This window comes from Chrysemys picta, chromosome 7, assembly GCF_011386835.1.
Source record: "Chrysemys picta bellii isolate R12L10 chromosome 7, ASM1138683v2, whole genome shotgun sequence".
NCBI classification, from domain to species: domain Eukaryota; kingdom Metazoa; phylum Chordata; order Testudines; family Emydidae; genus Chrysemys; species Chrysemys picta.
In genome coordinates this window covers 91,874,107-91,899,058 of record NC_088797.1, presented here as the reverse complement: position 1 = coordinate 91,899,058, position 24,952 = coordinate 91,874,107, and the positions used below count along the sequence as shown (strand labels likewise).

The window sequence follows — 24,952 nt, the reverse complement described above, 5'->3', positions numbered from 1 at the left end:
GTACTTGTGGCACTTTAGAGACAAATTTATTCGGTCATAAGCTTTCGTGGGCTAAAACCCACTTCATTGGATGCATGCAGTGGAAAACACAGTAGGAAGATATATATACACAGAGAACAGGAAAAAATGGGTGTTGCCATACCAGCTCTAACGAGACTACCTTAATTTGTTAATCTCTAAAGTGCCACAAGTACTCCTCGTTCTTTTTGTTAAATTAAAACAAGTAAAGCAAAATTTGTAAGCTTTTCTACTTAAAGACAAAAAGCACAGTATATTTATACTGCCGACTATTTAACTTCTAAACTAAAATAATTCTATGCTTCATAGTCTCTAACATTTTTACTGTGATCTTCAAGCACACCGTGATTAACTTACCCTCACTTGCCCAACAAAAGCATTCACTTCCTCTTCTTGTACAGATAGATTTTTAGGTAGAAAGGGATCAAAGACTGGTCCATTGTCATTTACATCTGTCACCACCACATTAACAGTGGCAGTTGAGGTCTGCAGGGAAAGATAAAATAGTGAGCCAAATATTTGCATTTTACATGATATCTTACTACTATGTATGATTAGAGCTCTGCTGTGAAACAAATTAAAAATATCACTCTTCCCCTGGTCTGTGAAAAGTCAAGCATTAGTCAGTTTTGCCTTTTGTTTGTCAGCTTTTGGGGGAATGGAGGGTGTGTTAAAGCAAAGACTATGGATCCATTTCATGTACCTTTGGGAAACATGAACATTTGTGATTTTTTTCCTTCCTTGTATTTCATCATGAAACACCATGTTTTCTGGCAGAAATAGCTAGTTTTGACCCTTGATCAAATTCTTGTTAAAACCCATAAAAACTAATTGTTCTGTTTCATGTACAAATTCCAGGATGTAGCATTTAGTTTAACTGTAATCTGTTCAAAGACTTGTTACATACTCAGCAGGCCACAGAAAATTTTTATCTTTAAAAATGTAATCATTAATATAAGTTGACCTGTGACCTACACTAAGTGCTTGTGTAACCACACACCTTCTGGGTGTGGTGTTCTGTCCCATCTAGTGGCACCGAGACCACTTAAAGAGAGATAAAAATGAGTCTGCTCTACACCCTTAGCTAACAGTTGGCTGTTAGTCGGCTTTTAGCTCATGCGGTAGAGGGTCACGCACTAAGCTCCAGAGGTCCCTGGTTCAATCCTGCCCGCTAATGACTGGGATCTGTCGGCAGGGCCAGCTTTAGGAAGTGCGGGGCCCGATTCGAATACCCGGTGGCGGTCCGGGTCCTTCACGCGGCACTGAAGGACCCGCTGTCGAAATGCCCGGAGTGGGTGAAGGATGTGGTGCCGAAGACCCAGACCACTGCTGGGTGAGTAAAATTAAAAAGGCGCCTAAGTTAGGCACTCTTCTTTAGGGCGTGGGGCCCTCTTAGGCACGGGCGCGGGGCCTGATTCAGGGAAATCGGGGGAATTGGCCTAAAGCCGGCCCTGTCTGTCGGCACACACTTATCTACACCCTCAGTTACTGAGCTTTATGTCAAGATGTGAATTTACAGTGCAAAAATGTGCCATGCAGTCAAGTCCCCTGTGGTCACTGCTATGCCAAACTGCACTCCAAGACTTTCACTGTACCATAGCAGTGTCCATGTGGCAAGTTACTGTGTCGAACCTTGTGCACTATAGGTTTACACCCTGGCGTGAGACCCAGTAACTCACTATGTAGACAAGCCCAACAAGACAACCTCTTTCCTCATGAGACCATGGCCACAGTTGCCGACAATGAAGGGGTCTGAACTACAGCTTCAATGGTATTAAAAATCAGAAAGCTGCTTGTAGGATGGTCTCTACTAGGACCCATTCTTTTGGAAATCAGGTCTTCCCAGCCTGTAATAGCCCAGCTTTGTTAACCTTTAGGTCAGGCTGCAAAGGCCATCTTTTTTCTTTGTCCAATATGGATCTGGGTTGACAGCAGGGTGAGGCTGAAACTCCAGTGCTGGCTTTGTTGATGGAGTTTATTATTCAGTTCTTGTTATATTTATGTTGCTTTAACAAGTAATCAATACTCAATCATAATTTGTCTTGTTTTGACATAATATACTACATACTTATACACACACAAAGTATTTTAAAAATTATATGAAAATAATGGTGCAATTAACTAGCTTCTTGTAGTGGCTTTTTGCTCAGTTACTTACTATTTATTTCTGAAACTTGTCATTCCTATATTTAACTTATTTTAGGAAGCTCAAGCTCTTTTTTTAAAGATGTACAAAATCATTGTCAACAATAAGAAGGCTCCAGAACATTCACTGTTGATGATACACAAAGAACACTGAATTCAAATGGATTTTAACAAGCTAATCTGATTCTTCACAATGAAGAGAAATGAAATCTCCTAGATTTAGTAAACTGAGAAAACATGACATGGAAATCATAGACATCAGAAAATAAATAGCTGTCAGTTTGAGAGATTTTCTTTTCTATTACAAAGAAACTTTAATGGAATGTTTCTACAATGTGCTTGTTGCTTTCATGATGCTGTCAATAGTGAGTCAACCTAGTGCATCATTTAGAACATTTAGATTTGTTACTCAGCAGCCAAAACACATTTTGTCTGATTGCTTTTGATCAAGTTTATGAAAGTAAAATTATTATTCTGATTTGCTTACAGATCCATCTTTGTGTCTGAAGAAAAAAGAATATCAATGTGTGTGTGTGCGCACGTGCATATTACACATATAAATCTACATACTGTGGAAAATTCAATTATCACAAGCATTTTTTTAAAATGACACCCATAAATGCCCAGAGTTTTGTGTAATGATGGTCTGTAACAGTACTATTAAACATTAAACCAATAAAGAGAGCTTCGCTTACCATACTCAATCCCATCTCAAAATTCAGATCTAAAATGTGACCTATGACCGCCTAATGCTCTTTCTAATAAAAAAATAAAATCCTAGTCTCTAAGACATCTTGTATTGCCCCTGCACAATTGTTTTTTGCCAAAATGGTCATTATGGCCTTACCACAAATACAGTCTATCAGTCTGAATGCTGGTATAATTCTAGAAAGGCGCATACGAGGAAACAAAACACTTTCCTTCAGCTTTCAGCCACTCAAGGGAGGGGTGGAATTTTGTGTCATTCTTTAACCTAAGTTCAATTTTGATGTGAGGGGAACTTGTAATAAATCTCAGGAATTCTTACAGCGCAGGGATTAGCCTCAGGGGGAGGCTTGGGAGGAGACATACCAGAGAGGGAGGGAAATGGGCAATTATCAGTGAAAAGCAAGAAAAAAGAGAAACTTGAGTGAGAAAGGGATAAGATGCCCAACAAAATACAAAAGAGTAAAGCAGACCTTCCCTCAATCTGTATGGTAATATGGGGGAAAGAAACGAGTTTACTGCCAGCTCCGAGATATGTGAAGAGGTTTACTGGGAACCTGGGCTCTTTACCTTAGAGATAACTGGCAGAGACGCAAGGGCTACTGGATCATTATAAGATCAGACGGGGCTCATTTTAGAACCTAGATCTTAACTTTTCATCATTGCTTTTATTTTCACCTTGAGTGTGCCTTGCTATACATATTATTGCAGGAGAGATGGAAAAGATTAGGAATGTTTACCTTAGAAAGAAGATGAATAAGATGGGACAAGACAAAAGTACATATAATATTGAATGCTATCGGGAAGGTAGATTGGAAGCATCTGTCCTCCCAGTTTCAAAACACAAGAACAAGGGGGCAGTCAATGAAATTAAAAGGAGGGAAATTCTAAAATGATCAAAGGTCATTGAGGCCAAGAACTTAAGATTCTAAAACAATTTGGACATTTATATGGACATATAGAATATACAGATAATAAAAATGTTGTGGAAGGGTTATTAAGCCTCATACTTCAGGGCTTAAATCAATCTCTATTAGAGATGAGAATGAGACCTAATATGGGTTGTAAATGACTCCTCAACTGTCTACTGTCGGATAGTTGCACTTCTCTCTGAAGCATCTGGTGCTGGCCACTGTTGGAGACAGGATACTGAACTACATGTATCTTGACTCTGATCCAGTCTGTCAATTCCTATGTTCCTGTATTTGCTTCAATGTCACAATAAATCATCCTGTCATAGAAGCACTATCCTGTTTCAACATTCATCTTGGTCTGGGAGGAGAATACATGATCTTTTAAAATAGCCTGAAAATTGTATTGATTTTGAGGACCTAATTAGGTAATCAAATTTAATCCAAAATTTACATGAAAGCACATCAACTTTTGTTTGTTTGTCTTATTTAAAACTTCCATGGTACTCAAATATGCTCTTGACCCAGTACCAACATTTTTAAATAGAGCTACCATAATTTCTACAGTAGTCACAACTTAGTGAACCATTAGAAGTAAATTAATTCACTGAGCTGTGCATATAGTATAGAGATATTATAAAAAAAATACATATCCAAGAGGTATTTGTCTGTCCCCCAATACCCCTTTTTTTGCTGTCAACTTCTCTAGCATTTGTGATTCACAACAAAAGAACACTTTGGAATTCTCTCTTTTTCTCCTCTAGACTCACAAACCTCTATCAACTTCATCCGATTGCATTATCATTTTTGCAATGCTAATAATGGACATACAGTATTAAATAGGTGCTATTTTTCACTGTCATGAGTACATGATGCAAACCCTATAGATGGTCTTTAACTCAGTTAACTACATTGGTCTCCTTTGGGATGCATGTAACATCTATTGGTGATTCTGCCATTAGTTCACCTTGGTAATTGCCACACTCAAAAGATTGTTTAATAAAATGTGTGTGTGTGTATATTCCAATAAGGGGCTCCAGAGCAACAGTGTCATGACTAGCACCCACAGCAAAAGGGTGACAAGTATATCCTAAAATATCCTTCAGTAAGCAACTGGGGTGAATTACGGGGCCTCTTTTTCGCCTATCAATGAGCAGAAAATAGAGCCAGCAAGTAAACTGTGGGTCATATGGCCTTTCAACAGCCACAAGAGAAATTACCTGGCACAACAGTTAATAGAATTAGGATTGTTTACCCCGAGTTTAGGGTACACTTTTTTGGTGGGGTGGGAAGAGGGTAAATGCATACACTGTGAGGGAGACCTTCCTCTCTACAGCCAGTTGCATGCAGCTCACTTTCATGTACGGTCAGACAGCTCCATCATATTTCACACCACCGATTTCCTACTGCAGGTACCAATGCTGTGATTGCTCTGAAAGTCATGTAAGCCATGATTCACTTTTTGCAAAATGAGGACATTCTTCTAACAAAGAAGCTTCTACCACACAAACATGGAGATGGAGATTCTTTAAACACTCGTCTATTCTTCCACCTTCATCAGAGAAAATTCTTGTGAATATGAGAACTGTGAGAGTTATTCTTGCCTTATAAAGCTAAAGGAACAAAATCAATACTGAAAGAAATACATGAGTTCAGTGTATTCAATTAGGAGCCTGTTTACTCTTTTACAGCAGGATTTCTTGTCTTGTTAGTAAAAAAAAAAAATGCTGAATCATACATCTCAGAGCCTCATGAATCAGGAACAGAGTCAGATTCTCACTCTTATTCATACTTCAGCTGCCTCCACACACTTCTGAAACCTCCCCAGCTCAGCATCCTACAACATTACTGTTTGACCTGTCCACTTGATTCTCAGCTTTTCCCAGTGTAAGGTGAGCTGGATATGTAAGATTGCAATTAGAGTTTAATTTGAACGCCTAATTTGAACCTCCCAATAACTGATCAAAATCAAGCCTAATCTATGTGCTTCCCAACATTTAGAGTTAATACTCAGAATGAATGAAAAGTTTCACACAAAGTTTGAAGCACATCAATTGAAGACTCAGAAATATCATCAGAACCTGCAACATTTTGTCCATTCCTCTCCGTTCATAATCCAAAAAAGTTACATTTCATCATTTGATAGGCAAAGAGTACAAGCCACTATCTTGTGCATGGGGTATTAAAAAAAAACAAAATGCAAAAAATAGCACCGTTCACCACTAAAGCAGGAGACTCTATGGAAGTAGAGACTCCAATTTAAAAAAAAAGCACTTAAGCCTGTGCTTAACATAAAGCGTGTGCTTAATTACTATTTAAGTCAATGGGACATGAGCATATGCTTTAAGTGATTTCCTAAATATGGATGGATTTACATACCTGCTTAAGCACTGTACTAAATCAGGATTAGAGAGAGGGGGGAAGAAAATACAACTTACTATTATTTCTATGTATGTCCTGATGCATTTTCTATAGAGGTGTAGTGACTACGTTAGGAGGCATGCAGGGCTGGATGTGAGTAATGCAGATCCCATACTATGATATCTGCATGTAAATTTTTCAACTTTTCATAATGTCCATGTTAGTAGCAACACTGATTTAAAAAAAAATGTTTTATAGGTCAGAGTTAAAGTTATCATTGCAATGTGTAACATGAAAAGCCAGCAACAGTGCAGCCTCTCAAAAGGATTGGGCACATCCTATTTGTTGCTGAAGCAATCAATGGGTTCTTCACACATATAATAAATGTAAGTCTAATAAAAGATGAACATCTGCAATTTATAGCTTTCTTATGCCAAGTGAAATAGTTCTTATATCCATAATTCATCTCTAAGCAATAAACACAATATTTAAATAGACTACACAAATATATTTTGCTCTAAGTATTCAAGGCTCTCATAAATGTTAAAGAATAGAAGATAAATATAAAGAAAATGTCACTTACTTTATTTGTACCCTGCCATTTAATTGGAAACTGGGAATTGATGAGTGTATTGTTTGCCATAGGAAAGTGAATATTCCTAGCTTTGATGTCAAACAAGTTTATTAATTTAGACAAACTCTAAGACACAGACTATCATCCTAAAATACAAATGAGTTGGTAAGTAATAAGCTATGAGCAAAAAGTCCAGGGCCTTATTTGACTGAAAAAATCTGTAAAAACTGCTTATGCTCTACATGGCAGGATTTTGCTATAATAATCTTAAGAAAACTATATTTACATTTTCACCCCTGATGGTGTGAGGTCATTCACCTGCACATCTACCAATGTGATATATGCCATCATGTGCCAGCAATGCCCCTCTGCCATGTACATTGGCCAAACCGGACAGTCTCTATGCAAAAGAATAAATGGACACAAATCTGACATCAGGAATTATAACATTCAAAAACCAGTAGGAGAACACTTCAATCTCCCCGGTCACTCAATAACTGACCTAAAAGTGGCAATTCTTCAACCAAAAAACTTCAAAAACAGACTCCAACGTGAAACTGCAGAACTGGAATTAATTTGCAAACTGGACACCATCAAATTAGGCCTGAATAAAGACTGGGAGTGGTTGGATAATTACAAAACCAAACCTAATTTTTTCCCATACTAATTTCCCTCTACTGTTACTCACACCTTCTTGTCAACTGTTTGAAATGGGCCACTCTCATTACCACTACAAAACTGATATTTTCTCCCTTGGTATCCTACTGTTAAGTGAACTGTTTTATTAGACTGACCTCACACTTGGTAAGGCAACTCTTTCACGTATTTATACCTGCTCCTGTATTTTCCACTCCATGCATCTGATGAAATGGGTTCTAGCCCATGAAAGCTTATGCTCAAATAAATTTGTTAGTCTCTAAGGTGCCACAAGGACTCCTCATTGTTTTTGCTGATATAGACTAACATGGCTACCACTCTGAAACCTATATTTACATTGTGGCTTAAATATACAAAATAATAGCTATTTTTAATCAGTTGGGACAAATTCAGGTGCTCAGATATCAAGATAAGCGAAGTGATAAGAACCAAAATAGAGTATTTATTAATGGGGTAAAATGGAATGGAAATTGTTACATTAGTGTAAGTTAGTTACTCCAGGAGGGTAAGTCCTTGAAGACTCACATTTCCACAATAATGCAATTCACTGCTAATGAGAATCTAATATCTTTATAGGTATTGTAGGCTCAAAAACAGGTATGTTAACAGGAAAAAGGGCTATGGTATATGGATCTTGGTTCCTGATCCATGTGCTTATGCCAAAATGGCATAATCACAGTGAGGGGTGACTAGCAGAGCATAGGTATAATCCTGGGGGGAGAAGAGTGGGGAGTGTATCCTTTCTCACTAACATTTTACTATCTTGTTGGTGTCCCCATCAGTGCTGCTGCAGGCCTCACACTTTGTGCCCTTACCCTAAACACTTTTAAAGATGAACTTTACATCTATATTCAGGAGCAGTAACAGTGGAGAGCCCCCTTCTATCACCAATTTACTATGAGCTAGATGAAAACACAGTAACATATTAACATGAAAACATTACTTATAAAGTATTTTTATTATTATACAGTGGGAGAGAAGCTGAATGAGAAAAAAGTTTGCTAGCTTCATAGGCTTATGTCCACAAAAATGCAACTTGAGCTACTTGGAACTTGGCATCTCTGTTGAGCTTAGGGTAACCTTTCCCTGCTCTCCATCTAGAGGAATGCTGCTGTACTGCACACCAACTCAAGTTTCTCAAGGCTACTCAAGGGCTGTCCCCAAGTAGATTGCATTACACTTGTCCCGTCTAGAGGTGACAAAGGTATGGATAACCATGGCTGTTCTAAGAGGAACGTTCAGAATCCTATGGCTAATCATAAATGGATAAAGCTTCTCTGAGTCATCACTACAATCTGTTTATCTTGATGCAGCTAGGATCTAACAGGACCCAAAAGCTGTAAAATATACTAGGAATTGTGTCATTATACCCCTCAGCTGCAGGCAGGGCACAATTCTGCTATATGCCTTGCTTCTGTTTGTTTAGAACCAGTGAATGTGAAACAGTTGTAAAAATACAGAAGGTTACTGATAGTCAGCAAGATCTAACCTGGAAGGCATGCTTGATTAAAGAGAAGCATTATAGGAGCGTATACCAAAGAGGTGGTTCTAGCCCTAAACTATTAAATCACAGATAAACTTGTGGCAGCAAAACATGAAACCAATTTATCTTTTCCAGGCCCATCGAGGACTTGAGAGAGATGTAAAATACATGGCAGTTTTTGTTAACAGTTTGCAAACACTATTTTAGTGAAATAAAGATATTTTTGAGTTACAAAAATGTTACCGGATGCAGAACCTTTTCCCACCTTAACATTAGCCCAATAGATGCCTTTCCAAATACATTTAAAAAAATGAATATAACAGTGTATGCTCAATTTCAGTTAGTCAGGTTTTTTTTTAAAATGACTTACATAAACCATTGTATTCTTCTTTGACAATCAAAATCAAAACTTTCATGAAGAACATAAACCCCCTGAAACTTTTATTACATGTTATGCTATCATACAGTACATTTTAAATTTTAATGTCAACTCCCTGGTTTCTTTCATGTGATGTCTGATAAGATTATGGGCTTGGGTGGCTGTATATACTGGATTATCCATGTCAGTCCCAGGAGACAATGAGTTTCACAAGCATGGGCAAACATTCTTGGTTTCAGTCAAAACTCCTGATCTTTAAAGGATTCTACAGATTCACACTGACGTTCACAGGTGCTTTTCCTATACAATCACAATAGGAAATTTCAAAGACTTTTCCATATGCTGCACAAGAGAACAATTATAGGCCACATTTGCTTTCCTTAATTAGGGATTCTATTGGTAAAAATAAAACTTTTTGAGTTCTTTGTATTGAGAAAGTACAGAATTATTTGTCTGCCTATAAAGTTCCCTTTAATACATTTAACCAAACACATTTCCACTGTACTGATTGATCAAAAACAAAAAACTAGGTAAAAGCAAACTTCAAGTTGTATTCAAAAGTCCGGAAATGCCAATGTTAACTTGCACACAAAATTTTAATTCTGTACTCTTGTGCGTAAAAATGGCCATAGTCTATTTCTCAGATATCACATTTTTCTAAAACTTTCCTCAAAATATTGTCTTTTGCTCTTCTTGAATAGGCCAGACAGAAGACATGTCAATAATTTTTATGAGAAAAAAATATATAGATGAAGTATAACAACGTAGAGTAATGATGGCAGTATGCTCGAATATATGGTTATCAAGTTAAATTATAACATTAACTCTTTCAATGACCTTAGAAAAACATTACTGAATAATGAAATATTGGGGTAATACAATCATATGAATGCCATTAATTTATAAAGGATAAGATTATTGCGGACCTAAAAAAAATCAATTAGACAGAAACCCAAAATATTTTGATCATATTTAACTGATTTAAAAAAGGCTGATTACATATTTCTGAAGAAATATAAGCTACACTGTATGTAAAATGTCTCAATTTTATATTCACTGAAAGATAAACAAGTACATTAAAGTAACTCTAGGGATCTGATAGACTATCGAGTGATATAGATAATGCTTGTAGAATTAATAGAAATTATATTGTAGTTGTAATTTTGTTAAACACCGACGTCCTCCCATGCATATTAAAGGGGGAAGAAAATTCTTAAGTGTCTAAATTACACAAATCTCCTAGCACCTAGTTATTGCCATATATGTATAATATTTAGTTTAAATATGTTAGTAGATAAATAGTTGAAATTAATAATAGACTTTGCTAGGAAGTCAAACACTGAAGCATAACTTGGATAATGTAATTTATCATATATAGTCCAGGAACTAATCTTTTTTCTCCACTAAAAGTGGTGCTGATTTGTTTTGGTGAAGGATAAGATGCATTAAGAAAGAGAATTACATAGCAAAGATACACTATGCTCACCTGTGCATCTCATGGCCTTGTGGGCAGAAAGATTATTTTATTATCCAGTTCTGCCTCTGCCTCATTTTTAGCTAGAACTAAATGCAAGGATGGAATGCACTACAAAACATTCCATTTCACATCACAATATTTTACAGTTTTCATTAACAGTCTGTGACAGCCCTTCAACGGTATTGTAAGATGAACAGATATTGATTTTAAGCACTGGACGTTCTGGAAGGACACTGCTGTGAAAAATAGACAGGACCTTCTACAAACACCATTTTCTTGTGCTCTGTAGTCAAGAGTACAGCACCTAATTTCCACTTTTCAGAGTTCCTAAATTTTTTATTAATCATTGTTTTATATGTCTTCTGTAAGTTACTTCCAAGACCACAACAAACACCTCCACCTTTCTGTGTTCCTTAAATACAAAGAGCAGTAAATTAATGATCCTGCAGTACATTATATATTCTAGTCTCACATACAAATGAAGAAACATACACATTGTTATTTTAAGTTCTTAAATGGCACAGAATAGGATTGCTTGCTTCTTACAAAAATTCAGAACACTTTGCTTGTCCAGCTATACTGAAAGGATAGGAGACACTTGATATGGTTTTAATCAGGCCGCAACTTTATTATTAAATGTCTGGGACTACCCAGCAAATAAAAGTGTACAATGCAGGTAACCCCATGTTCATTCAATAATTACCTGGGGACCTCCACCAGCTCCCCCTCTTTTTCTATCCAGGTCCCCCAGCCAATCTATTGCTGGAACCTTACCATCCCTGCTCCCCATAGGAGGGCTCAGGTGGGATATTAAAAGAGGGGGTTGGCTCCCTGCCATACCATTCTTAGGACACTTAACTCCCCCCTTTCCCCCCACTATCCCCATTCTGTTCCTTTAATGAACACCTTCTTTTTAAGTCCTTTTCCAAGCCATTTATCTGGTAACTATATAGCTTTCCTACGGAGTATGTGCACTGGGCATCTGCCCCAGACTTACATAATGAGTTGCAACATATAGTCTAACCCCTTCATGCTACACATTCTAGGTGCCAACTCAGCCCTGGAGCACCCACGGAAAAAAATAATGGGTGCTTACGACCCACCGGTAGCCACGCTCTCCCCCACCTCCCCTCCAGAGCCTCCCCCACACTGACAGCCCATTGATCAACTTATCCCCCTCCCTCCTGCTGCGGATCAGCTGCTCTGCAGCATGCAGAGGGAGTAGAAAGAGGCAGGGAAGAGGCAGGGTGTGGGTGCAGTCTCAGGGGAAGGGATGGAGTGGGGGCAGAGCGAGGGTGGGAAGAGGCAGGGTGGGGACTTGGGGGAAGAAGTGGAATGGGGACGGGGCCTGGGGCGGAGGGGTGGAGAGGAAGACGGCATCTATGTCACACATCAACAAATCCACCCTGCTTAAAGATGCAGTGTGGTCACTCTCTAAATCCTACTGGCACCTAATGGCAATTGTATTCTGCACTGAAATCTTACCTGAAAATATCAAAGTTTGGCAATGTAACTTGAACTTGCCAGATTTTTCCTTTCAGCTGTCATTGTTCTGTCTATCTATGGATAAGCCTCATAACTGGGGAAGCAATAACTGGCTATAACTCCTTTATACATATTCAACTGTTTGTGTTATGGTGTTTCAGGGACAGGCAATGGGTTATGTTATTTCAAGATCAGCATAAAAACCATGCACCTACTAAATGTCTAGCACTGTAAACCAGAACAAATATAGCTTGGGAAGCATGGCTGAGTATTTCAAACAATCAAGAGCATTTTAAGGTATAAGAAGGACCCAAGTGATAAAATGATGTCACACATGCTGTGCAGCAAAATGGAAAGCAGTATTGCTTGTTGGAGTTATCAGAAGTCAGTTGAAAACCTATACACTGCTGATCCATTTCCATGAAAAGGATCCATTTATATTCTAGTAGTAGTGTCTAAAATGATTCTACAGCTTACGACATATTACACTGGGTGAATACGTTAAAAACAACTATATAAAAGTTTTCTATTGATGTTTACTCCCAACTTTCCCATTACTCATTGATTACATTGTATTTCTGAAATGCAGGCAACGCTATAGAACTTGAAAAACTCTTAAATTGAACTGTTTTACAGTCCATTTTATATATTTGTAAACTCAACAAACAATATTCCTTAAAGTACGTTTTCAAACAACTCCCAGTAAACACAGAGCACCTGTATACAAAGTGTCATTTTATGAAGGCAACTATTTAATACATTATTTAGAAACTGGACAAGAAGAAGTCAAAGTTCTTAAAAAACTGACTAACAGCTGTTGAAGTTCTCATTCGCAAGACAGTTAAGCTGAAAATATCAAACTGAAGCAACTAGGGCATGATACAGAAACTGTCCAGTGCATTCAATTGCTGAAGCCACACAGAATTCAATCAACTTTAAAACTGCCAAAATATGTATAAATGAAAGAAAATAGAAAAGCGTTTGCTTGTTCTACTCTGAATACGAGTTCTCATATATTTCCTAAATGTCTGTGTTCTTGGAAACCCTGAATGGGATAATATGACTTACATTTTAAAGTGATTATTCAACCATTGTTCCTAATACTTACTCTGAACAATGGGAGTGCAAAATGTCCCAAAGCCAAATGTCCATGTTACAATTAAGGAAAGGAATTTTTTTTACAGAAAACAAAAGTAATTTTCCTTGCTCTACATGTTAATTCTTAAAGCAGATTTTGCATTAAATGTAAAAGCTAAGCTTTTCCATGTATATTTGAATCTACTTAATTCATTTAATTTCAAGTAGCATATTGCTGGATGGAAACAAATCAGATTATTATGCCAGCTAATGGTGTTTAAATATGTAATAAGTAGTTTTATTCCTTAAACAATGTTTAGGTACTTGAAACAAGCCTTCCTCCAACTATAGTGTTCCTCTTCATAAGTAACACCACACCAGTGTTTTTCCAAAAAAGAATATACCTCTGTAACAAAGTCTAAGGTGGAACAGTTAGAAGAAAAACTGCAGTAATTCTCATTCGTAAAAAAGTAACCATTGTTTCCTATCTATAATAGAAATATAATGAGAAAAAGGACACCACCACGTGAGTCAATGAGATTTCACTTGGGAACTCCCCACTCCACCTTGCATTTAAAATATCTGACCCAACAGCAAAGGACCACTGAATATTTTTGATTGACATTAGAACAGGTCTATGAACACCAAGTTTTTGACTGCCCAGCTGTGACTTTGGGTGATGTTTTCCTTTTGTATAAAGCCCTAAAACCACACAGGAATGTCATCACCAGTTTTTTCATTAGATCATTTAATGACAGTGAAGTTTCTTCACATATGACATAATGGCACCTGATCTCTGAAGGAAACTGCCCACCTTGCCACCACGCTGCATAGATAACTGGGCATTAATGAAGTTTCACTTTCCACACATAAAGGAAAGTCAGTTACTTTTCATGTGAAAGGGAAGCTGTACATCAGCCCAGATGCCTGAAGAGGTTGGGGGCAGGGCTGGGAGATGCATACAGTGGTCCCTTTGCAGCACTTTAGGCAATTTAACTTCAAAGGGAAAAAAAATGTCACATTTCATTCAACTCCAGCCCTGCTGCTACACTCAGCAGCACTTCAGAAGTGGCTGGACTGCTATAACACTAGATTTTACTTTAAACGTTGAATTAAGAGATGTCTGGGTGGGGAAGAGGTGACGGAGGGATGGGTTTTAAGGTGAAAAAAGGAGGAAAATATTTTCAACTATCCTCATGAGGCCTTGATATTATTCAGCAGCAGACTATAGTCTTTCTATAACCAAAACTATAATAGGAGTTGTTTAACTCTCCAGATTTAATTTTTGCTATAGAAAGTAAGAGATGAAAATGGCCACTGCGCTGAAAATGAAAATGGCCACTGGAAAAGCAGCTGAACTTATAGAGATTAAAGGATGGAGAAGGGGTCGAAGTGTCAAGAGAATTAAAGTATTAAAACAATAATTACTTTAAAATTATTTTATGTAGACTATTAAGAGAAGGGCTGAGATGCTGGGTCTTGTTATGGCTCCTGTATATTGCTATGGTGCTGTAAAAACTAACTACACTGGAGAGAATTTGCCCCAAGCACAAACTGTGTAGGACAGCCACGGGTTTCCCCTATATGAAAGGGCTGTAAGCTCCAACATAGGAGATGTGCCAGCAGCTGGAAGCAGGATGATCCTAATAGCAGTCAGCAGTACAGGATTTTTTTTTTTTTTACTATTGAGAACCGGCCCATAGTCAGTCTGGGGGATGGGGCTTTATGGGGGGGTGCTTATAAATGTATGTCTGACATAACTGGAATATGTTTTGTGCTGCCTGTGCCATATAACATATCTCCATAAAGGTTATGGTCTACTATATCTATTCATCCTATTTGTACACATATATCATTTTCTACTTGAGGTTAAGAATATGGGCTTTATACTTGCTTGGTTTCTAAGTAAGCTTTGTGAGGCATTTGGTCAGTTTCTTTAGGAAGGAATTCGCAAGGTTAAAAGTACCTAATCAGGAAGCACTTGGGGAACAATGCATCTTGGAATGCTCCAATCCACATAAGAAGTCTTCCTGGAGACATACAAGATACCATGTGGGCAATGGCTTCGGCCTGTAAAGACTGAGTCATGCATAGGAGTGAGGAGGGGGGTCTCCACCCACAAGAGACAGTCTATTTAAACCCGTGGGAAACCCCTTCCATTTGGTCTTCAGCTGGCTAAAGAAGGAGCCTCTCCACCCCCCAGAATACTGGAAGGAAACTGGAACAAAGGACAGTAACTACAGAGGGTGTGAGTGATTGCTGGACCCAGGCTAAAAGGAGATTAGCCTGTAAAAGGGAGCATTCTGGAACTGGTGAGGATCTTATCTGTATTCAGTGTTTGATTAGACATAGATTTGCGCATTTTATTTTATTTTGCTTGATGACTTACTTTGTTCTGTCTGTTACTACTTGGAACCACTTAAATCCTACTTTCTGTATTAAATAAAATCACTTTTTTCCTTATTAATTAACTCAGAGTATATATTAATACCTGGGGGAGCAAACAACTGTGCATATCTCTCTATCAGAGTTATAGAGGGCGAACAATTTATGAGTTTACCCTGTATAAGCTTTATGCAGTGTAAAACGGATTTATTTGGGTTTAGACCCCTTTGGGAGTTGGGCATCTGAGTGCTAAAGACAAGCACACTTCTGTGAGCTGTTTTCAGGTAAACCTGCAGCTTTGGGGCAAGTAATTCAGACCCTGGGTATGTGTTGGAGCAGACGGGAGTTTCTGGCTCAGCAAGACAGGGTGCTGGAGTCATGAGCTGGCAGGGAAAATAGGAGCAGGGGTAGTCTTGGCATATCAGTTGGCAGCTCGCAGGGGGGTGTCTGTGATCCAACCCGTCACAGGGGTGCCATAATGTAGAGCAGCCCTTGGTTGCTCTACTTCACTCTGGGAATTGCACTGGCTCCTAGAGGTCCAGAGTGGAGAGGGTGCAAAAATGACTAAGTCATATTTGCCTCTTCCTCCCACAGGGAGGAGCCATTCTGTGCTGCACTTCTAGCAGGTCCAGAAAAAAACACTCAGCCAAGGTACTTTAAACCATTTCTCTTCCATTTTTCTCTTTCCATGGTGAAAGATCTGTAAAAGAATTACTCCACGCTTGTGCGTCTCTTAAGATTGTAGAATGGGAAACTTTCATCTGGGGTTTGCTGCAGACTTTAAGAATTATCTTTGTCTATTGACCTTTCTTTGATGAGTGCCCTTGCAGTGCCATCTAATATCTCCACACCCACTACTACCTCATCCAGTTTTCTATGTATAAGGATAAGCACATTTTGGATACAGATATCTGCATAATTATAAAATGTGATTTTCAGCTCTTTGATATACACATTGAAGATAATTATATTGTTCCACTAAAAGAGAATGTGGGTTCACAATTACAGTGGGCTAATGCTCAGAGACTTGTGTTGGGTGTGAGTGTTTCTTTATCATATGATTTCCTCCCTTTTTAATATTTGTCTTATAGTCAGGAACTGTACTTGATGGACCTTCACTCTGAAGGTACATCTATGCTTCACACCATTTGCAGCAGCATGTGGGAGACATATTGTTACACGCCACAGTGTAAACCTAGGTATATCCACACTATGGTGTGTAGCTACACATGGCAGTGAAAGGCTCTGGCACTGGCAGAGGGACACTACACTGCTAAAAATAGATGGGAAGACATTGCTTGACAAGTAGAGAGCCATGTAGGTACATACCCAGTACATACCCTAAGGGTTCTGGCATATCTTTACTCACTTAAGCAGTGTCTCACTGTCTACACTGCTATTGATACCCATACTGGGATAGAGACGGGGTAGCATATGTACTCTATGCACTCACTGCCTTAAGGAGTGAGCAGTGTAGATGTATTCTGAATTAATGACGCTTTTGTGTGGGTAATATTATTATTTAAGAACCATATTACAGTTTCATTAAATGTGCCAAAATATACTAGATGAAATGCTTCAAATTCATTTTTAGAGAGGTAAAATGATTTTCTTCTAGTTCTTTAATTAAGGTTCTGAAAAAGTGGTTCAGAAACCGGAAATGAACAGCCAGTAATTCAACAAATTTATTTATTATAGACTGAACTATATGTAAGGTGCTTTCCAAACACTAAAGATGGATGATCCCCACTCCAAAGACCGCAGAAGCCAAGAATACACAAGCAGAGAGAGTTTAAGGGAAACGGAATTACAATAGGTAATTTAAAAAATCATTAGAATGTAATGAGAGATAGATTAATCTAACTGCTCGACACATTGTTAAGTGTCTAACTGCCTCTGGCAGAACATGCAGAAAAAGAAGTCAAAAACTCCTAATAGATAAGTTACAAATTTCTTGCTACACTTCCAACTAAAAGAAAAATGCCTGTTATAGTTCATAAAAAGTTTGGCAAACACTCATGCAATTTGATTTCCTTAAGTACTTTAAAAAAATGTGAACTAGGACATCATTTGCCATGTGCAAATTCTGAACTACGATTGAGTAACACATTTAATAGGACAGAGAAAATGATACAGAATATGGCTGCACACAATAAAAGGGAGCACTTTCAAAATGGTATGCAGAAGGAGACACGCAGGGAGACTGGACTCCATGTATCAGGGAAATTGAATGGTCACAAGATCCCACACAGCTGGATGACTCAAACAATTGCATTTATTGTATTTATTCTTGCTATTGCAGAAGAAAGAAATGTCAAAAGTGAGCTGGCAAAATCATTTTTGTCTTAGTGTCTAAAAGTGGTACATTTTCAAAGTGGTGCATGGAGGGAACCTACACAAACCTTTCTTGCATATAGGGAAATTGCTGCAAGTCATAGATATATTCATTCAAGACCCAGATAAAAGATTCTATGGTTGTATTATTTCCAGCTCCCAACATCTTGGTATGATAACTAAATGCTTTCTTAAACTCTCAATAGAAACTCACCCCATCTGGTCTGCCATCCGAGGCTGTGACAATCAAAATGTAGCGATCAGTGCTTTCTCTGTCCAAGGGCTTTCCTAAGGCAAGAAGTCCAGAACTAGTAATAAAACAAAACATTAAATCACGTTATATTACAATAGTCTTAAAAACCTGCAAGTTCTTTTGTTCCACTACTATGTTTTAGATTAAAGTTTTCCTTTCAGAAAATATTCCTTAAGCTTTTAGGATATATTATAATTGGGTGAAGGCTTTGGATGGGTAAATACTTGTAAAATGATGAGCCTATTTCTAATGCTTTATGATTGCATACATGTATAATTTAGGATTAAAGTAGTCACCTGATGATGTACAGGATTATATAATAGATAGTCCCAAACTGAACACAAGGCGGTCATTTATTCAAAGGGTTTGTACTGCTGTCATGAACCACAAGAGAGAATCTCAAGCAGTATTTTCATCACAGCAGATTTCTGATAACTCTAACAGAAAAGCATTTAGATTATTTGTAATAAACTATGGAATGTCTCTCACAAGGATTCATTGAACGTTTTACAGAAAAGTTTACTTTTCTATTCATTGCATAAGTGTCCTGAATGAGAGGGGTAGCCGTGTTAGTCTGAATCTGTAAAAAGCAACAGAGGGTCCTGTGGCACCTTTGAGACTAACAGAAGTATTGGGAGCATAAGCTTTCGTGGGTAAGAACCTCACTTCTTCAGATCTTACCCACGAAAGCTTATGCTCCCAATACTTCTGTTAGTCTCAAAGGTGCCACAGGACCCTCTGTTGCTTTGTACTGAATGAGTGTGCAATGAGTCAATTCTTTTTCAGTGCTCATTGGTACAGGTACTGTATTTCCTAGTAATAAAAGATTGTCCCCAGTGCACATGGTGTGTAAAGGAGAATAAATCAACCTACTGCATTTATTCTATGAAAGAACTTGTGCTGTTCCAAAGCACTACAAAACAAAAATGGATGTAAATAGCAAAGACAAATAAAGCAGAGTAGGATTTGTCCCAGATCTCCATGGTCAGGAGCCTGAATAACTTCTTGAACTGCTTTGTGGTGCCAAGGAACAAGAACAGATACTCATTGTGGACTAACACTCATAATCATCACAAAATTAGCAGTTAATCCTCATTTTATAGGCAGGCTCATCTCTATTTCATCTTGGGTGATACAGCTATTTTTCTTGTAGCTTTCCCCCAGTGTGTAAGAACTGCCATAGAGAATCAGACCTGAGATAAATCTAGTCCAGTATCCTATCTCTGACAGTGGCTAGTACCCAATGATTTAGAGGTAGGTCAGAGCAGATGTGTAGTAATCTGTCCCCCACCTTTGATCTCAGCTTGGTATTTAATAGTTAGAAACTGTCAAACTCTGAAGCATGATGTTTAATATCCCTTCCACATTTTTTTGTCATATTTAATGATGACGACTCTGGATACTCTCGTTATCCATATAAACACCTAATCCCTTCCTGAATCTTGGTAAATTCTTGGTCTCAATGAGAATGTGCCAGTGTGTTCCACAATTTAATTATATATTGTGTGAAAAAAGTATTTCCTTTTATCAGTTTTGAATTTCCCACCTTTCAACTTCACTGAATGTCCCCTGGTTCTTCTCTTATGAAACAGGGAGAAGAGACAGACATTCCCCATCTACCTTCCCTGTTCCATGCATTATTTTATAGATGTTTATCATGTCCCCTCTTATTCATTTATTTCTGAGGTAAAGAATCCCAGGCTCTCTCTCCATATGAAAGTTATTCCATGTCTTTGATCATTCTCATCACCCTTTGAACTCCTTCTAGTATAGCAATATCAATTTTAAGATGAGGTGAACAGAATTGCACACAGCATTCCAGATGAGGCCACCACATTGATTGATATAAAGGTGGTAATAATATTAATCATCCCAGTCCTTATGCAACCTAATATCTTGTTAGCTTTTTTGACCACAACTGTACACTGAGCAGAAGTCTTCATTCAGCTATCTATAATGACATCCAGGTCTCTTTCCTGAGTTGGAAAGGTTAATTTAGAACCCTGCAAGATGAACTAGTAGTTTTGTTTTGTTTTTCCCTTCCATCACACATTGCTTTGCATATAATGGAAACGAATTGCCTTTGCCATCATGTTGCTCATTCACTGAGGTTGCCTAGGTCTCTCTGAATCTCTCACAGTCCTCTCCTGTCCTGACTAACTTAAATAACTTTGCACTATCTGCAAATTCTGCTACCTCACTACTCCTCCCCACCCTGCCACTTTCGTGATAATTAATAAATAGATAAACAACACAGCACCTAGTACAAACTTTCAGGAACCCTGATGTTAACCATTTTCTACGATGAAAATTGACCATTAATCCTAGTCTTTGTTTTCTATCTCCAAGCCTGTTTTTGATCCATGACAATATTTTGCCTCTCACCTTATGACTGGTTAGCTTCTTGAGTATCTCTTGTGCAGTAACTTGTCAGAGGCCTTTTGGAATCTAAATAAATGTCTACCAGATCTTCTTTATCCACTATTTTATTGACACATTCGAGAATTCTGAGAGATTAGTTTTCCTTTTCACAAGCTATGCTGGTTATCATATTGTGATCCTCCAAGTGTTTTCTTATTCTGTTTTTATTGATCATTTCAAACAGCGTGCCAAGTACAGATGTAAGGCTTACAGTACATAACTAACCGTATCAATCTTAGAGCCTATTGAAAATAAAGGTATAACATTTGCTATCCGTAATCCCATTTGTTGTTTTTAAAGAGGTATTGCAGATTTTTATTAGTTGCTCAGCCAGTTTGTAGTAAAGCTCCATCAAACCTCTTGGATTTATATAATCTGGGTTTTTATATTATAAATTTGCTCCAGCACCTCCTCTTCTGATACGTCACTCTCCAAGAGCACTCCTCTTTATTATCAGAAAGGAGAAGGTCAGGGTAGGAAGCTTCCCAACATCCTTGGTGGTGAAGACTAAAGTCTATTATGCCAGCACTCTATCTTTGGTCAGCAGGTTAGGGCAAGCAGACACTTTTAAGTGAATACTAATAGGGTTCAGTGGAATAAGAATAAGTTGGAAGTATTAGGAGCTCTTCCCTAAGATCAAGTGACTGACCTCTAAGATAATATCCAGTCTCAATCATCATGATAGGGGGAATTTGAGGAAGCTGTTAAATCATCTGTCACTCATGGCTACAAAAAACAACCCCAAATGCTAAGGTGCATGAATGTCTCTAGTAGCTTTTTTTAGAAAAGGAAAGAACATCAAATCAGATTGACTCAGCAATAACTTATTTCCAGAATTTTACTAAACAACTAAGGGAAACATGCATTAATACTCTATATCTTACTTCCACTTCTCTAATCTCATGCACTGTTCTCTGCATGGGGCCACTAAACTTGGGAATTCAATTAATAATTACACTCATCTTATTAAAGACCATTTAACTTTTAACCTATTTTTTTTATTTCTATATTTTATAAATCAGAAAAGTGGAAACAGCAGTGAATGTCCTGGGATGGCAATTTGCCCCCTTCCGTTTTAAAAAGGTCAGATGTCTATGAATAGGCACAAAAGAGAAAACCACTCACTGCTTTTAAATAGTACACATATCCCCAACTGCCCTTTGTAATGAATTAGCCATCATCTCCATGTAATAAAACAGCTTAAAATAAAGGATTAAGAACACTCTAATAAAATCTAAACAGAAGGAAATTGGATTTGCATGTTTTGCTCATGTTCAACATAAATGCTTCCCATTAAGAAATTTGTGCTTTTATTGTGATAAAATGTTAGTACAGGTAACCTGTTAAAATACATTTCATGATTGGGTTCTGAAGGAAAAGCATACTTGTGACAAATAAAATGTCCACAAGAAATAGTGCTCCAATAACACTACACTACAGCTGCAGGCTCATTTATCACCTGTGAATTTTAGACTTAAAGTGAACAGGAAAACATAAGCTGTTTTGCTTTTTTTAATTCCAGTGTGTACCATATTGCCCTATTCCAGGCAGCCTTTTTACCTCTCTAACATTTGTAATACATCTTTTCTAGATAAGCTATGTAGATAACTGAACATACTTGAAGAAATGGTTTAATTATAAGATATTGTGTTGTACTCAGGTCAAATGGACTGTATGCATTTCAGTTTCATGTATTCCATTGTCATTCCTTGGCTTTAGTCAAATATCCATCACTTTCCATGTGGAGCTAATGAAGTTCCTAATTATCTCAGATCAGATTCAGATTTTAGTTGCCAGAGGAGACAGAACTGAAGTTTAATTAAAAAGGCTACTATGTCAATCCTTAGAATGGAGGCATTATCTAGTGAGTTAGTGAAGTGAATGCTGAAGGAGATATACTGTACACAGTTAAAAAAGGGTTAATTGATATAGCACTCAGGGACTAGACCATTTCTGGAGTCACAGAATGGGGTTCCTTCACCCTGGATTCTCACTGCAAACAATCCTTATGCATTCCAATTGCAAGTTCATCACTATGTGTTTTATTTACAATGTGCTTTATAAATATTTGCTCCCCACAGCATAAATAAGTATTTCCCGCAAATCTTTATCTATTGCAAACACACAGGACAGAAGAGAAAAGATCGCTCCTTTGTGAGATCCTGGGCTTCTCTAAGGCCCTGTCTACACTGGCAGGTTTCTGTGCAGTAAAGCAGCTTTCTGCGCTGTAACTCCTGAGGTGTACATACTGCCAAGCCACTTAGTGCCCAGAAACTGTGAAGTTGTAGCGCTCTAAAAAACCCACCCCAACGAGAGGCGTAGAGCTTTCTGCACCGGGGCTACAGTGCTGCGGTGCCACTGTAGACAACGTGGCGATTACAGCACTGCAATTGACCTCTGGGAGGTGTCCTACAATGTCTGTTCTCACCTCTCACTCTATTGCCTTGCCCTCAGGTGATCAACTGTCCACCCCACCCCATACATTCCTTTGCAAATTTGAAAGTCCCCTTCCTGTTTGCTCGGTGATGCATGCAGTGGTCTCAGCGTATCTTTCCAGGTGGCCATGCCTGCTCCACACACCAGGCAATCCCCTTGGAGGAATGCCGAGCTTCTGGACTTTATCAGCATTTGGGAAGAGGAGGCTGTCCAGTCCCAGCTGCACTCTAGCCATAGTAATTATGATACCTATGGACAGATTTCATGATGCATGATAGAAAGGCGCCATGACCAGGACACACTGCAGTGTAAAAGCGAAGGAGCTGCGGAACGCCTACCACAAGGCATGGGAGGCAAACCACCGCTTCAGTGCTGCACCCACGAGCTGCCAGTTCTATAAAGAGCTGGACGCAATACTCAGTGGCGACCCCACGTCCACTGCGAAGGCCCCTGTGGATACTTCGTTGGCTCGCGTGCCAAGGGTGGACCGAGCCAGGAGGAGGAAATCTTGGACAAAGAGGGGGAAGGGGACTCAGAGGCAGAGGATGACTTGGAGGCCAGAGATGCATCAGTCAGGAGCTCTTTTCTACCACGGAGGAGCCTCACCAGTCACAGCAATCGGATCTTGGCGAAGCGCAAACAGGAGAGGAGGCCCCTGGTAAGTGGATCTGATTTTGGGAATTGCTGAAGCGAGTTGTTGGGGGCAGGAGGGTTGGAGAAAGCAGGCTTGTCTTCCACTCCATGCCTAGTCTGAGTGGCGGAACAGGTTGTTGATAGACTCCCTCACTTCATAGGAATCTCCCTCAGAGATCTCCAAGAAATTCTCATGGAGATACTGGGCAATTCGCTGCCACAGGTTCCTCAGCAGAGCTGCTTTGTTTCTTGCCCCATTAATGGTAACTTTCCCGTGCCATTTTGCCATCATGGGAGAAACCATTGCTGCACACAGGTGAGCCACATCGGGGCCAGGGCGAAAGCCGCAGGCTTGAAGAAGATCCTCCCTTGATTCCCTGCTCACCCTCAGCAGCGAGATACACCTCTACCCCGATATAACGTGACCCGATATAACATGAATTCAGATATAACGTGGTAAAACAGCGCTCTGGGGGGGGGGGGCTGCGCACTCCGGCGGATCAAAGCAAGTTCGATATAACGCAATTTCACCTATAACGCGGTAAGATTTTTTGGCTCCCGAGGACAGCGTTATATCGGGGTAAAGGTGTATCTTCCATAATGATCACCGCCTGTGGAAAGTGTGGGGACAGGAATGATTATCAGTCCCCCCCTACAGTGCTGGCTCTACCCAAGAGCAACATGCCCAGTGTACAGCAGGGACCGGGAAGAGTGATTTACCCTGCCCCTGTGGCTACTCACCATTTTGGGGGTCTTGTGGCTCATGTGTGCTTGCCTGGGGTCAGCCAGTTAGTGACAGGTGTGTGAGTACTGGCTGTGTTTTAAAGCACTGAATCAGTGTTGTCAGTGTTGCAAACAATACTGCTTCTGTAAAATGTTGCATTTAAACTTCACAGAGATGACCTTGGGAGCCCAGCCTCCCTCTTTGTTATCAGCGGCAGAAGGGCTGCGCAGAATTAGAAAGTGGCCAAGGAGAACTAAGGAGGACTTTCTCCGTGAGGTTATGATGCACTCTGCTGCTGAGAAACAGGAATTGAAGAAGTGGCAGGATAGCGAGAAGAGGGACCAAAAGGAGAACGTGACACACCAGAAAGAAGCCACAGCTCTTAAATGTTATGGAGGACCAAGTGGACACGCTTCAGGTGATACTAGCTCTTCAAGCCGAGTAGCTCCACGTCTGCCCTCCCCTGAAGCTGCTGTCGCAAAACTCTTTCCCAT

General features: G+C 39.0%; 1 protein-coding gene across 1 annotated transcript in view; it reads right to left on the bottom strand.

Moving 5' to 3' along the window:
• PCDH15 (protocadherin related 15) overlaps positions 1 to 24,952 on the bottom strand; it is a 1,392,890-nt gene that overhangs the window by 264,902 nt on the left and 1,103,036 nt on the right. Inside the window, exons 20-21 of the mRNA XM_065552026.1 lie at positions 18,206 to 18,299; positions 376 to 504 (exon numbers count right to left, since the gene is read on the bottom strand). Coding sequence (XP_065408098.1) covers positions 376 to 504; positions 18,206 to 18,299 — 223 coding nt within the window. The remainder of the gene's footprint in view (positions 1 to 375; positions 505 to 18,205; positions 18,300 to 24,952) is intronic.